Below are 14,004 nucleotides of genomic sequence, written 5' to 3'. Positions count from 1 at the left end.
AAGGAATGTGAATCAATTCCCAATGTGGAGCAAGGCGAATTAAGCAGAAATATGAAAAAAATCGTGATTTTGATGGCTAAATCAGGTTTTTAAGATAACGTTCTTACAAATGAGATGAAATAGGGAGCCCTTACCGTAAGTGTTTTGCAAATAGCATTAACTTTACGTCTGCCTACCGGCTTATGTTAAACCGTCAGGTCGGCGATAGCAGCTCAACATAAACTGCTACGCACTGATGAGTCTAAGACGAAATGTAAATTTAAGTAAAAACTGTTATGTACACCTAACACAAATTAGGAGGTTAAGACCTTTTGTCCCTTAAACTTATCATGCTTTAAATTGCGGGTAATGTTCTTCAGAATATATCGCTTCAGAATTCAAAAAGTAATAAATGAGAAATTCTTCAAATAATTAACAGTAAAAGTGGCAAAACTAGGTTTGGTTTGCTTCGATTCTTGGTTGGTGGATGGAGGGGAGAGTCTATTTACACTTCTTATAAGAACGGGTGTTTTTAAAAGGTTTGTTTTTTCAATAGAGATTACTCTATTGTCTGTATTTGGTTTTGATGGTGTAAAGTGACGTCTCTACTCAGTATTGTTTGGCAAATCATCATGAATAGGTTAACTCTAGAACAACACTTCCAAATCGTGGAAATTTATTTTCAAAAAGTTCAATTGCCGCATTTGGATGCATCCCGATAATCCCGGTGTATGGGCTGGTGGAATCATCGGTCCTTATTTCTTTAAAAATGAGGAAGGACGACGCGTTACCGTGAATGGAAATCGATAGAGAATCAAGAGCAATGAATTTTTGTTGCCAAATCTTCAAGATTGGATGTGGACGAAATGTGGTTTCAACAGGATGGTACCACTTATCATACTGCGGCCGAAACAATCGACATCATTATTTCGAAAAATGGACCAAAGAATTGGCCTCTGCGTTCATGTGATTTGACGCCACTCGATTATTTTTGTGGAAAACGTGAAGTCATTGGTTTATGTGAAAAAACCAGCAACGTTTGATGCTTTGGAAATCAATATTCAACGTATCATTGAATGCTTGAAAAGGGGGCCGAAAATTAGATAGTCGTGGTTGCCAAATGCCCGAAATCATATTCAAATGTTAAATGCCAAGAAATTATCTACCAAACAAAAAAAATTGCCATTTCATAATTTAGCATGTGTTTTACTAATCATACCATACTGAGAGCGATTGTTTGAGATTTTTTGTGGTTTCTGATTGAACTTTGACTTAAAAACAGTAACCAACCCGAAATCGTCTTCTTTTGACTTGGTTTTTGATCATAAATCAAAATGCGTTCCAAATCGATCGCGGATTAGATTTGAATTGGGGGTGCTTGAAATGGCCGATACGTCGTTGAGTGATTTCAAGCTAACCGTTTTATGCCTGAAATTAGTTACCTATTCGACCTTTGGCCTGAAACGGTTGAAATAAATCTCAAACGAACACATTCGTCTTGAACTGGTCAATTTCATTTTAAAAGGTGACTCATTGTTATCAGGAATAGGGGTAAACTAAAGTCTTGATATCTTATGATGAGTAAATAAGTTTCATTTGCGTCCCAGTGATTCATTGCAAATTGAGTTTGTTTTTGGAGAATTGTAAACCATGTGGGCAACATTCATAACTCACACACCTAGTAGTTTGTATGCATGATAAATACCATTCAGGTTCGAAACTCAAGCTTAGAACTTAGTTCTAGAATTAAATTCGGAATCTAAAAATCAGTTTAAGAAATTCTACAACTGCATTCATGAAATGCATTTTGGATCTGGATTTCGAACCTTAATGTTGCCACGGGTGCAACGCAGTTCAATTTTAGTCATATCTCAATGGCAACCCTTCGGCCCTACTCGTCTCATCGCAAGTCTATTCCACTCTCCGCTTTTTCATCAGACGCTGATTTGAAATATTTGCTTGTCTCAAATTTTGCTCCAAATTTTATGTTCAAACTTGAAATATGATATTCTTTATCTAAATTCGAGCTAATTGATTAACTTGTAACTTGTGATTTTATTATTTCGTAAACTTATCATATTTCTGTCCTTATGTTTTGCGAATACTAGTTATGCGCTACACCCCATTGAAATCATCTCCAGCATCGATGAAATATTATCTGAGAAGACTTTTTTCTAAAAATTGAAAAACTGATGAAATATCTTACAATGTTCATTATGTTGCACAATCTAATGCTATATAAAATTTTATTTGGCTCAATACAACTTTTGTGGAACGATTTATCTTTTGCCTCAAAATAGGCCTCAGTTTCACCGATAACCTCTTCATTCGTGCGAAATTTCTTACCGGCGAGCATTTTTTTCAGGTCTGCGAACATTCAATAGTCGCTGGGAGTCAAATCTGGCGAATACGGTGTGTGTGTGGGAGCAATTCGAAGTTTAATTCATGTAGTTTTACCATTGTTTTGATTGACTTATAACACGGTGCATTGTCTTAATAAAACAAAAAAAATTGTATTTGTCATATGCGGTCGTTTTTTTTTTTTGCAATTTCAGCCTTCAAACGCTCCAATAACGCTATATAATATTCACTATTAATGGTATTTCCTTTCTCGAGATAGTCGATGAATATTACACCACAAAGCAAAGCCTTGGCATTACATTCCAGGTCGGGGCTCGAACATACGACAACTACACCACGCACATCCCTAAATACAGAGACCATAACTTTTCCAGTCGATTGTTGCTCTTTCGGGCGCTTCGGACGAGGTTCGCCAGTTGCAGTCCATTCAGATGACGATCGTTTTGATTCCGGAGTGAAATGATGAATCCATGTTTCATCCATTGTCACATATCGAGGCCGAAATTTCGATTTGTTACGATTAAGCATGGCCAAACACTGCTCGGAATCATCAACGCGTTCTCGTTTTTGGTCAACAGTGAGCAAACGCGGTACCCACATTGAACAGAGCTTTCTCATTGTCAAATGCTCATGCAATATTAAGCCAACACGTTCTTTTGATATCGTTACGATGTCAGCTAACTCACGCAACTTCACTTTTCGATCATCGAAAACGATTTTGTGTTTTTTTATGTTATTGTGTTTTTTTATGTTATGTTATGAAGTCAGCAAACCAACGTTTTATTATTGTTTCTGGTGGGGCGGGGGCTCCATAACACTTTTTAAGACATCGCTTTGCTTAAACGGTATTTTTTCCCATCAAGAAGCATTGTAAAATTAAAACACGAAATTGTTTTTGATCTATTGTTCTGAAAATAACAAAAGTAGCGTCACTCTTAGCACAATAACTCGCAAACTAATAAATAGACTATCATGGAATTTCAACAGCAGTCTTTTAAAGCTTAGTATTAACGGGAAAAAAGGGTGACTGCAGTAAAACTAGCGCCATCTATGTTTTAAGCCCGGGACTTTTCCGCTCATATGTTAGTATAGAATTGCTACAAGCAAAGAAAAAAAAGTGATCTACTCTTTCAGAAAAAAATGCTTCTAATTTAATGACAAACATTCGAAAACTACCGAAAATTAGAGATTTGTAGTAATCTTTAATTTAAATTCTCTGTATTTTGAAAACGGTAGTATTAGATAAATTTTTTTTATAACCATATCGATCAAAAATCTGTCATTTTTTCACAAAATCATATCGAAAACCATTTAAAAAAACTCGAACAATTTTCGTGAATTTAGTCATATTCAAAAGATTATAAAATCCGTTATTCGTCATATGGTATTGCTCTATTAAAAAGTGTAGTAATGGGTGACGAAATGTGAGTCGTGTAAGATTTAGATCAGCTGCTAGGTTTGAGCTTTTACACTGAAATGTAGCAAAATGAGGGTTCTTAAAATTACAGTGCGAAGAAGCAGTCGAAGTTTAAAAAAACTTAGTATGGAAGGCTATTTGCAGTGGTGGCAGAAAAAGTCGTTGGATTTGCTGCTACATATATTTTGTACCGGATCAGAGTCATTTCACCGAAAGTCATTTCGCCAAAAGCCGTTTCACCGAATGACATTTCGCCGGAAGGTATTCCGGTATTATTTTTGATTCTTGTACTCTTGAACAAAGATTGATTAATGAATCTCAGAACGGAGTTCCCAAGAAAACTTGTTGACTATTAGCTACTAAGCATCAAAACAATTGCATAGGTGTATCTACCAGGCAAATGTATGTGGTATTTTCCGTTTATCAAGAAAAAATGAAAATATCTAATGCGGCTACGCCACATCGTTTAGGTTCGAGTCCTGTCCGACCTTGCTACCGCTCGTTCGGACATAACTATAGCAAAGAAACATAGCTTTGAGTAGACTGGACAAACGAGGCGGTAACAGGTTTGTATGCAAGAGGCCGCCGCTTCCGACGGCGGGTTGGCGGCCGACTTAGCTGGCGTCGCCTCGGCAGCTTTGTGCCGCCAAGCCATCTTGGCTTCGATTATGTGGCTGCGTCGCATCAGTTATACAGGAGACATGACCCTTTTGGCGCAAAAAACCCTTTCGGCAAAATAACCCTTTCGGCGAAATGACCTATTCGGCTAAACGACTTTCTGCGAAATGACGCGCTCCCGACAGAGGCCAACCCTCCCAGTTGACCAAAGCAGCACTCTATCGAAAATATTTGACTATGATAAAACTTCAGTTGTCAAAATTTCAATTACAAGCTAAAAGTATAGAACATGTGTGAAATAAATTAGCGAAAAACGATAGCATAGAAGTTTAAAAAGTTTAAAAGTTTTCTAAAATTCGTAAATTCAGTTTGTATTTTTATTTTGGATTATGGATTCATTTTATTTTCAATGCTGATGTACTAGTGAAATAAAAATTGACACTTAGAAATATTGTTTTCATTTTCGGTATTTTGAAACCAGAAACCTTTAACTGATTCGTTAATATACCTTGTTCCTACAAACAAAAGTAGTAATGGGTGAATTTTTATGACAGTATGGTAACACATGCCCCACAGCACGCGGAATCATGCACCTATTGAGAGTCGATTTCGCTAAACAATTAATCTCACGGTTTGGCACAGTCCCCGGTGTTGACCGCCAAGATTATGTGATTGACCTCCGTTTTTATTAATCTTTTGTGGGGCTTTGTCAAGTCTCTCGTCCAGACGACGGATAAGACTACTGCGTTGGGAGCCAACAATGATCTCGTCATTGGTAGGATACCAGCTGAAATGTGTAGAGGTGTAGCAATATTGGACCATTACAATGGGACACTTGACCTGTAGTTGCTTAAAGTGTAAATGGCAAAAGTTTAAAACATCAATTTGAAAAAAAAATCATATTTTTTCAATTTTCGAGTACCCACCGAGCGAATGTAGGGAATGCTCAAAGATTTATATAGCCTTCCATCTTATAGTGGCAAATTTGTAACCTTCAATTTTGAAAAGTTAATGCGTTCACATTACAATAATATTATAAATTAAAAAATCATCTTTAAGTCAGACTAATTAGTCCGGTTTTTTTGTTTGCCTCGGGTTGTGCCGACGTTAAGTGGCTACGATTATCATTTTAGTGTACAGTTTAGTTTTCATAATTTATTCAACGCAACAACGGCAGTCGTCACGTTTTGGCTAGCTCGTTTTCGCTTCCTTTGTTTCACTGAACTACGCTGCATTGATTATGGAGGTTTTGATTTGCTCGTTGTTTTTATATTCTTATTGAAGGAAGTAAATTTAGTGGTCGTTCAAATTTCTGCCTTAGAATTGCAGCGTTCCAAATTTGAAAACCAAACAACTTGATTTGAGCTTTATTTGATTTGTTTCCATGGCATTGGAGATCTGAAAACAAAGAGGACTGTGCTGCATTATTAATGATTTCTTAGAAACTAAATTGGCTTCTCTTGAAAAGCAAAGAACTTCGAGTTGTTCTCGGTAGTGACAAAGACAAATGTGATTATAACCTGGAATCACTTATAGCACTAATTGAGGTAGTACTAGTTCTTGGAGACAAAATACCATATATATTCTAATTTTGAATTATTTGAATGCTGTACAAAATTATATTCAATTTAAGAGAATAATGTTTGACAACGATAAGGAAGCTGTTTTTCGTCTAAATTCATTCTCCAATGACTCCACGTTGGCATCGTGTAACCATGATCATAACAATATTTCCCTCGTAAATTAACGTATATAGTGCTGAATTGTGCTTTCCCGTTTCGAATATCCTTCGTGTCAACTCCGTGTCACGCAACTGATGTTTGCGATGTGCGACCTACAGTTGGAACTAAAATACATATTCGTAAAGAAAAATCAATATTTTATTTCCACGTCGTGAACCTAACCTTGTCAACCAACCAATTTCACTTGTTGTCCAGTCTGTGTCATTGCCGTCACATCCGTCCGTCGACCGTCAGGGCTGATGACGTAGCGATTCGGACGAAAAAGTATCCTTCGACTGACGGCCAGAATAATACGCATTGCGCACATTGTGGGTGATGATCCAGTGCCGTTTGCATAATTCACAACTAGATAGAGGCAATCGAGTTCGCTCGAAATGTTTATGTTACCGGGAAATGATATTTTGTAATCTGTATTATGAAACACCATATTCTACTCGCTAAATATGTTTTTTTTCTCTCTCTCTTTCCTATTGCAGGGTGGCTATCCAGCGAGACTGAAGAAAGTGCTTATCGTGACCGCCCCGTTATGGTTTAAGGCCCCGTTCAAAATCCTTCGATTGTTCGTGCGAGAAAAGCTACGGGAGCGGGTGTTCACCGTTTCGATACCACAGCTGAGCCTTCATGTGCCCCGGGACTCACTACCAGTACGGTTAGGTGGAACGTTCGAGATCGATCATTCCTCATGGTAGGTGGTGTCAAATGGTTGAATATTTTTATTCTTTATTTATGGATTCGGATTTTGTGGGGGATTGTGGTGTTGTTGTGGTATGTAATTTTGGAGTGAATACGGGTTTTACTTCACCAGAGATGGAAAACTTTAGAACTTGGTTTCGAAAGCGGTTGAAGCACTTGGGATATTTTGTACAAAGCTCACCCCTTATAAGTTTTAGTTAGTTTGGGAATAAAATGTGCATGTGTGTTTAATATATCCCAACTCTCACTGTCTGACAGTGGTTTACAGAAAAAAAAAGTTTTCATGTATTTTGTTTATACATGCGAATAACTTTAGTCCAGGATGTAGAGAGATGTTAGCTCAATTGAGTTCCGATGACTCATTTCACCGTTTCATCGACCAGCCCCGCCTCAATGCACTCTTCGCATCAAATGGATTCGAACAAGCAAGTTATCGATTGCAGTTTGTATCCCATGTCATATCTCTTATCAATCGTATCCAAACCTTCAGTCTTCAGAATCAGCCAATCCCTTTGATTTTTTCTTATAGATGGTCCTGTATTGTAAATAAGTTTATTCCATCTCGGTTTTATAAACAGTCCTTCGTAAAACACTAATTAAAGAATAGAAAGTGATTTTTACCCAAACAGTTACTCTTACTCATAAGACGTATTTTGTTTTGTCATATGTCGAAATCTTTCATAATAAATAAATATATATTGCAAGGAATATTATAGACAGTTTTTATGGGAGTAATCAACAAATTGACAAAAAGTATGGATACCCATCCATTCTTCTACTATCGCCGAAGGTGATGTCCACGCCATTCTATTCACCACATGTCATCATAGATACGCGGAAAGGCATGAGATAGGAACTTGTGAGCACTTAGTTATCTTATCTTTTGACGACGAGCTTGAACCTACAGAAAAAAAAGTGTGGTTAGTCCCTTATACCATTATATCTCCGAAACCGGAAGTGTCCTTCATTTGATCGTCGAAATCGATCAATGATCCAATAGTAGCTTTAAAATCAACATAATTTTGTTGAGAAAATGGCACGAAGAGAAAAAAGTACGTTTTGTCGGTTACGTCACTTATGCTTATATCTCCCGAATCGGAAGTAACAGACATTTGGTTCTCGAACTTGATCAATCAACTAACAGTAACTTACAAGCGAGCCAAAGCTTGTTGAAATCGGTCCAGTCATCTCCGAAAATGTTGAACGGTGAGAAAAAAAGGGATGTTTCGAAATGTTTTTCAGTTTACTTGTCAGGCGTGCTTTGTTAAGTTCATATGAACTAAGGGAAGTACTCGAAAAAAATTTAAAAAAAATTCAAACCCATCGTATTTAATTTGCAACAAATTATTGCAATTGTTTTCAAATTTATTTGGGAGGAGTGCTTAGTTAACTTCCTATAAACTTAGCGAAATACTCCAAATAATTAGAATAAATGAGCCGTAAATCGTAACTAATTAGCAACTAATAAGCAACAAATTATTCACTGGGTTTCGATTAGTTTTCAAGCTAATTGAGCAGGGGTGCCTCTTTAACTTCAGTTGAATTTAGCAAAGTTCTCAAAATAATAAAAAAATAAATAAGAAACAAATTAAAAACCACCGTAACTAATTAACAACTGATAAGTAACAAACTACTTGTTTCAAGGCTTATTTAAAAGTGGTACTTCGTTACCTTTTATGAACTTTACGAAATATTCGAACAATTAAATAAACAACAAATGCAAAACCACCATAACTAATTAGCAACTTATTAGAAACAAACCATTGACTGGGTTTAGATTTGTTTTGAAGTTTATTGACGAGATATGCTTCGTTAAGGGGTTACACCACTGTAGAAAACAAGAGAAGAACTTTTTTGGGGAATTATTTTGGGATTCAATCAATAATCAGTTTTAAAAAATGGAAAAACAAAATGGCGGCTTGGCGGCATCTCCGCGAAAGTGCTGCATTTTGACGGCCGGAAATTCAGCTCCCGCAATTTTCAATCTAGAACAAAAAACAAAACATTTTCTAATTTCATATTACAGTGTGCATAGAGGTACGTAGGGGTTTTTTTAATCAATTGATTTTCTGTAAAATGGCAGCCCTTTGAAAATAAAACCGCATTTTTCATCACAAAATTGTTCATAAAAAAATATTCACAAATTTAAAAAACCCCTCTGTGGAGATAACTATCGAGAATATTCTGTGAAATTTTCGAATCGATTGGTCAAGATTTACTTGACTTATGTTTCCGGCCAGCTCATAAAACGTGGTTCTGAGATAAACGCGTTTGAAGTTTTCGGTGCTGTAAGATCGTATCTCATACTCGAAATTAAGACGTCTAGAAATTTTCCCGCTTTTCATCTTTTGGAATTTTATTTTTAAGATCATACATGACCATTCGCAATGAAAAACAATTCCGAATTTTTGAAAATTCTACAGTGGTGTAACCCCTTAACTTCACATAAACTTAGAGAAGTACTCGAAAAAATTTAAAAAATAACTGAGCTACAAATTCAAAACCGCTGTATCTTATGAGCAACAAATTATCCAATGGGTTCCGGCTTATTTTCAAGGAGTAGTATCTCGTTTACTTTATATGAACTTAGCGAAGTATTCTAACAAACAAAAAATAAATGAGCAACAAATTCAAAACCACCGTAACTAATCAGCAACTAAGTAATTTACAACAAATTATCTGCTGGGTTTCGATTTATTCTCAAGCTTATTTACAGGAGATGCTTCGTTAACCTCATATATACTTAGCCAAGCACTCGAAAAAATTTAAAAAAAAATTGAGCTACAAATTCAAAACCACTGTAACTTCTGAGCAACAAATAATCCACTGGGTTTCGGTTTATTTTCAAGGAGTGGTACTTCGTTAACTTTATATGAACTTAGCGAAGTGCTCTAACAAATAAAAAAAGAAATAAGCAAAAACTTCAAAACCACCGTAACTAATCAGCAACTAATTTGCAACAAATTATCTATTGGGTTTCGATTAAACTTAGCGAAGTACCGGAAAAAAATCAGAAAAGAATTGAGCTACGAGCTTAAACCACCGTAACTAACTACCAACAAATCGCCCACTGGGTTTCGGTTTATTGTCAAGCTTATTTAGGAGGGGTACTTCGTTAACTTCATATGAACTAGGAGAAGTGCTCCAAAAAATAAAAAGCATCAAGTTCAAAACCACCGTCTCTATTCAGCAAATAATTTACAACAAATTATTCAATGGGTTTCGATTTGTTTTCAAGCTTGTTCAGGAGGGATACTTCGTTAGTTTTATATGAACTTTGCGATGTACTCGAATAAATCGAAATAGAATTGAACCAAAAATTGAACTTCACCGTAACTAATAAACAAATAATTAGAAATAAATTACCCATTGAGTTTCGATTTGTTTTCAAGCTTGTTTAGGAGGGTTTATTCCGTTAACTTTAACCGTAATCGAAACTAGTTAGCAACTAATTGGAAACTATTTGCTAAGTTTATGTTAATATTTTCGTACATAATAATTAATAGCTAACACATGGGCTGAAAAGTCCCGGGCCTAACGAAGAGAACACGATTGTTTTGGTTCAAAATTAACTTCATTCATCAACGTAATCTCCATCAGCGTCGCTCTAACATTTCAATATCACGTTTGTGGAAACATTTATCTTTTGTCTCAAAATTGGCCACAGTTTCAGCGATAACCTCTTCATTCGTGCGAAATTTCTTACCCGCGAGCATTTTTTCAGGTCTGTTAACAGCCAGTAGTCGTTGGGAGTCAAATCTGGCGAATACGGTGAATGTGGGAACAATTCGAAGTTCAATTCATGTAGTTTTACCATTGTTTTTATTGCCTTGTGACACGGTGCGTTGTCTCAATGAAACAAAAAATTTTTTTCACAATTTCAGCCTTCAAACGCTCCAATAACGCTATATAATATTCACTGTTAATGGAATTTCTTTTCTCAAGATAGTCGATAAATATTACACCACGCACATTCCAAAATAACGAGGCCATAACCTTTCCAGCCGATTGTTGCTCTTTCGGGCGCTTTGGACGAGTTGCAGTCCATTCAGATGATGATCGTTTTGATTCCGGAGTAAAATGATGAATCCATGTGTCATCCATTGTCACATATCGACGCCGAAATTTAGGTTTGTTACGATTAAACATGGCCAAACACTACTCGGAATCATCAACGCGTTCTCGTTTTTGGTCAACAGTGAGCAAACGCGATACCCACTTTGAACAGAGCTTTCTCATTGTCAAATGCTCATGCAATATTAAGCCAACACGTTCTTTACGATGTTAACTAACTCACGCGACTTCACTTTTCGATCATCGGAAATGATTTTGCGTTTTTTTATGTTATCTGGAGTTAACGCTTCATTTGGACGTCCACTGCGTTCTGCATCACCGGTGTCTCTACGACCTCGTTTGAAGTCTGTAAACCAACATTTTATTGTTGGTTTTAATGAAGCGGAGTCTCCTTAACACTTTTTAATCCATTGCCTTGAAAATAACAAAAGTAGCATCACTCTTAGCACAATAACTCACAAACTAATGAATAGAATATCATGGAATTTTTACAGCTGTCTTTTGAAGGTTAGTATTAAATAAAAAATGGTAACTGCAATAAAGCTAGCGTCATCTATGTGTTAGGGCCGGGACTTTTCAGCCTACATTTTGTCTTATTTGAGACACAAGCAAAATATATTCGTCGTTTCATCCAAGGTTCGTTATCATATTTTCCGACACGAAAAACGGGTTTCCCGTTAATTTCCGACTATGGAAGGGCTGGTGGGTAATATCAGAGACATAACTGAATGACGTGAATAATAATGAAACGGACGCGCTTCCGTCACACTTCCGAAAATCAATTAGCTCATTGTGCTTGTATGAATTATGTCAGCTTTCACTTCTTTGTCAGCTTTGCTAGCTGAGAAGAGTTCCTTGACGAGAGGTTCTGTGAAAATAATTGAAAGCTAAACTACCGTTCTACGCATAATTGTCACAAATTATTTGAGATTTCTTATATATGGGACAATTATACTATGAACGGCGGCATAGGACTTGAAAATTCACCCATTATGTTCACCACGTTTGGTCAATTCACCCGCACCCGCTGTCTGTAATTAAATTTTGAGTCGGTACCAAAACAATGGTAAACTCTCTTTGTGTTAAAATTCTTTTTTTTTTTGAAAAAGAAGAAATTATCTAATTATCAGTTAGATATTTTCTTCTCGTTGTAATAAAATGGTGTTATATCGATTCCCAATGCGCCTAGCTTTGTGTTATAGGTAGAGGCATGGTCTGCAACCAAAACCAATAGCCTTCTCAATTCATGACCTGTCAGTGTTCAATTTTTTTTCAGAGCCTACGTTCTGGAGCCTGCTTGAGAATACAATCAACTTGGATTCGTACCAGAACGTTCTACTACTACGAATCCTCTATCGGTTATGACTTATGTTACAAATGCTAGGTAGTGCTACTTCCAAACTATAGCTTTATTTGTGATCGCTCTCTAGCTGTCAGAATTGTCAATTGTTTAATAATTTTTATATTGAGTATTGTGCTCCATCGAGAATCTTACAAGGAAGTCAACTGGGACCACGGATGTTTTTGTTGTACTTCAACGACGCGAATTTTGCTCCATTTACTGATAATCTAGAATTTACTAGATATTCCGGACAGTGGATGACGTCTTATTCCTGTAACGCCAACTACTGGGAAACCTAAATTGTAAATCCGAAGAAATATTCGATTATTTCATTCATTCGGTTTAACTACTATATTGTTAGTATCTCGATTGGATCTACGTTCGAGCCTGGTCAACGCCAGTACTCATCAATGAATTCTTGAGTTGCCAGAAGATGTACATTGAAGGTTGATTTGCCAATCCCAAGTCAGATTACTTAGAAATTCTCTGTACAATTTCAGCTAATCCTGATCAGTAACGGAGTAGCAACCAGGGGTGGTCGCTCAAGTACAAGCTCACTAAAGGTTTGCAGCTCTTCTACTGATCATTGGACCCGAGTATTGTTTTTTTTTTTATCATTACATTGTAAAGTCGTATAGAACACTGAACTAATTATTGGTAAGTAAGATTTATTGTGAGGATCAGAAAATCTTTCCCATATTCAGTACAGTTGGACTGATGTCGAGCAAAGGGACAAATCTTACGAATTTTGGGCGTGCATGAGATGTTGAAAAAAATGCGTTTTACTATAAGACCATATGTGATATATTTTTACAGTGAAGTTCTGCAGATAAAATTCCGTTTTTACAGGGTCCGGCACTCGAAGTGTAACCAATTAAAAAGGCCATAAATTCAGTTTGGAAAATTACTTTTACTTAATTCAAAGTACAAAATGTGTAAAAATAATACAAAATTCAGAATCAATTCACTTTTGCTCGATATGACCACCTTTTGCCTTGACTTGGTGACTTGAGAGAGCGAAGGAGTTGCTTCGTTTGGCCGAATGTGACTTGCAGGTATTTTGGCCCACTCGCGGTCAATAACTTTTTTCAGCGCCTCGAGACTGGTGTATCTTTTAGTTCGGACTTTGCTCTCCAAAATGGCCCAAAGAGAATAATCCATTGGATTCGCATCTGGTGAATTCGAGAGCCATTGTGTGGACGTGATGAAGTTAGGAACGTTGTTTTTCAGCCATTTTTGGTTCACTCGAGCTTTGTGAGACTGTGCCGAGTCCTGCTGAAACGTCCATGGTCTGCCACCGAAATGTTTGTCTGCCCACGGCTTCGAAGCAACCTCCAGAATACTTTCCCGATAATATGTCGCATTTACCTTGACGCCAGGCTCGATGAAAACGATTGGAGAGCGCCCATCTGCGGTTACAGCGGCCCAAACCATTATCTGTTGCGGGTGCTGCCTCCTGGTGGCCAATCGATGACTCAAATTCTCGTATGAACGGTCGGTCAAGTAAACCCTATCGTTTTGAGAGTTTACGAATTGCTCAATTGGAAAAATTTTCTCGTCAGAAAATACAATGTTTTCGGAAATTGACCGCTTTCAGCCAAACGAAGCAACTCCTTCGCTCTCTCAAGTCATCAAGTCAAGGCAAAAGGTGGTCATATCGAGCAAAAGTGAATTGATTCTGAATTTTGTATTATTTTTACACATTTTGTACTTTGAATTAAGTAAAAGTAATTTTCCAAACTGAATTTATGGCCTTTTTAATTGGTTACACTTCGAGT

At 36.8% G+C, this 14,004-nt stretch overlaps 1 protein-coding gene across 2 annotated transcripts in view; it reads left to right on the top strand.

The window, feature by feature from the left end:
• The window catches only part of LOC131432469 (tyrosine-protein phosphatase non-receptor type 9), a 149,765-nt gene that overhangs the window by 120,086 nt on the left and 15,675 nt on the right, over nt 1–14,004 (top strand). For both annotated transcript variants that reach the window (XM_058598770.1, XM_058598769.1), the window contains exon 4: nt 6,594–6,802. In XM_058598770.1, the coding sequence (XP_058454753.1) occupies nt 6,594–6,802 (209 nt within the window). The remainder of the gene's footprint in view (nt 1–6,593; nt 6,803–14,004) is intronic.

The sequence above is a fragment of the Malaya genurostris genome, chromosome 2 (assembly GCF_030247185.1).
Source record: "Malaya genurostris strain Urasoe2022 chromosome 2, Malgen_1.1, whole genome shotgun sequence".
Taxonomy (NCBI): Eukaryota; Metazoa; Arthropoda; class Insecta; order Diptera; family Culicidae; genus Malaya; species Malaya genurostris.
Note: the sequence above shows the minus strand (reverse complement) of the source record. Positions and strands in the feature narration are given on the sequence as shown.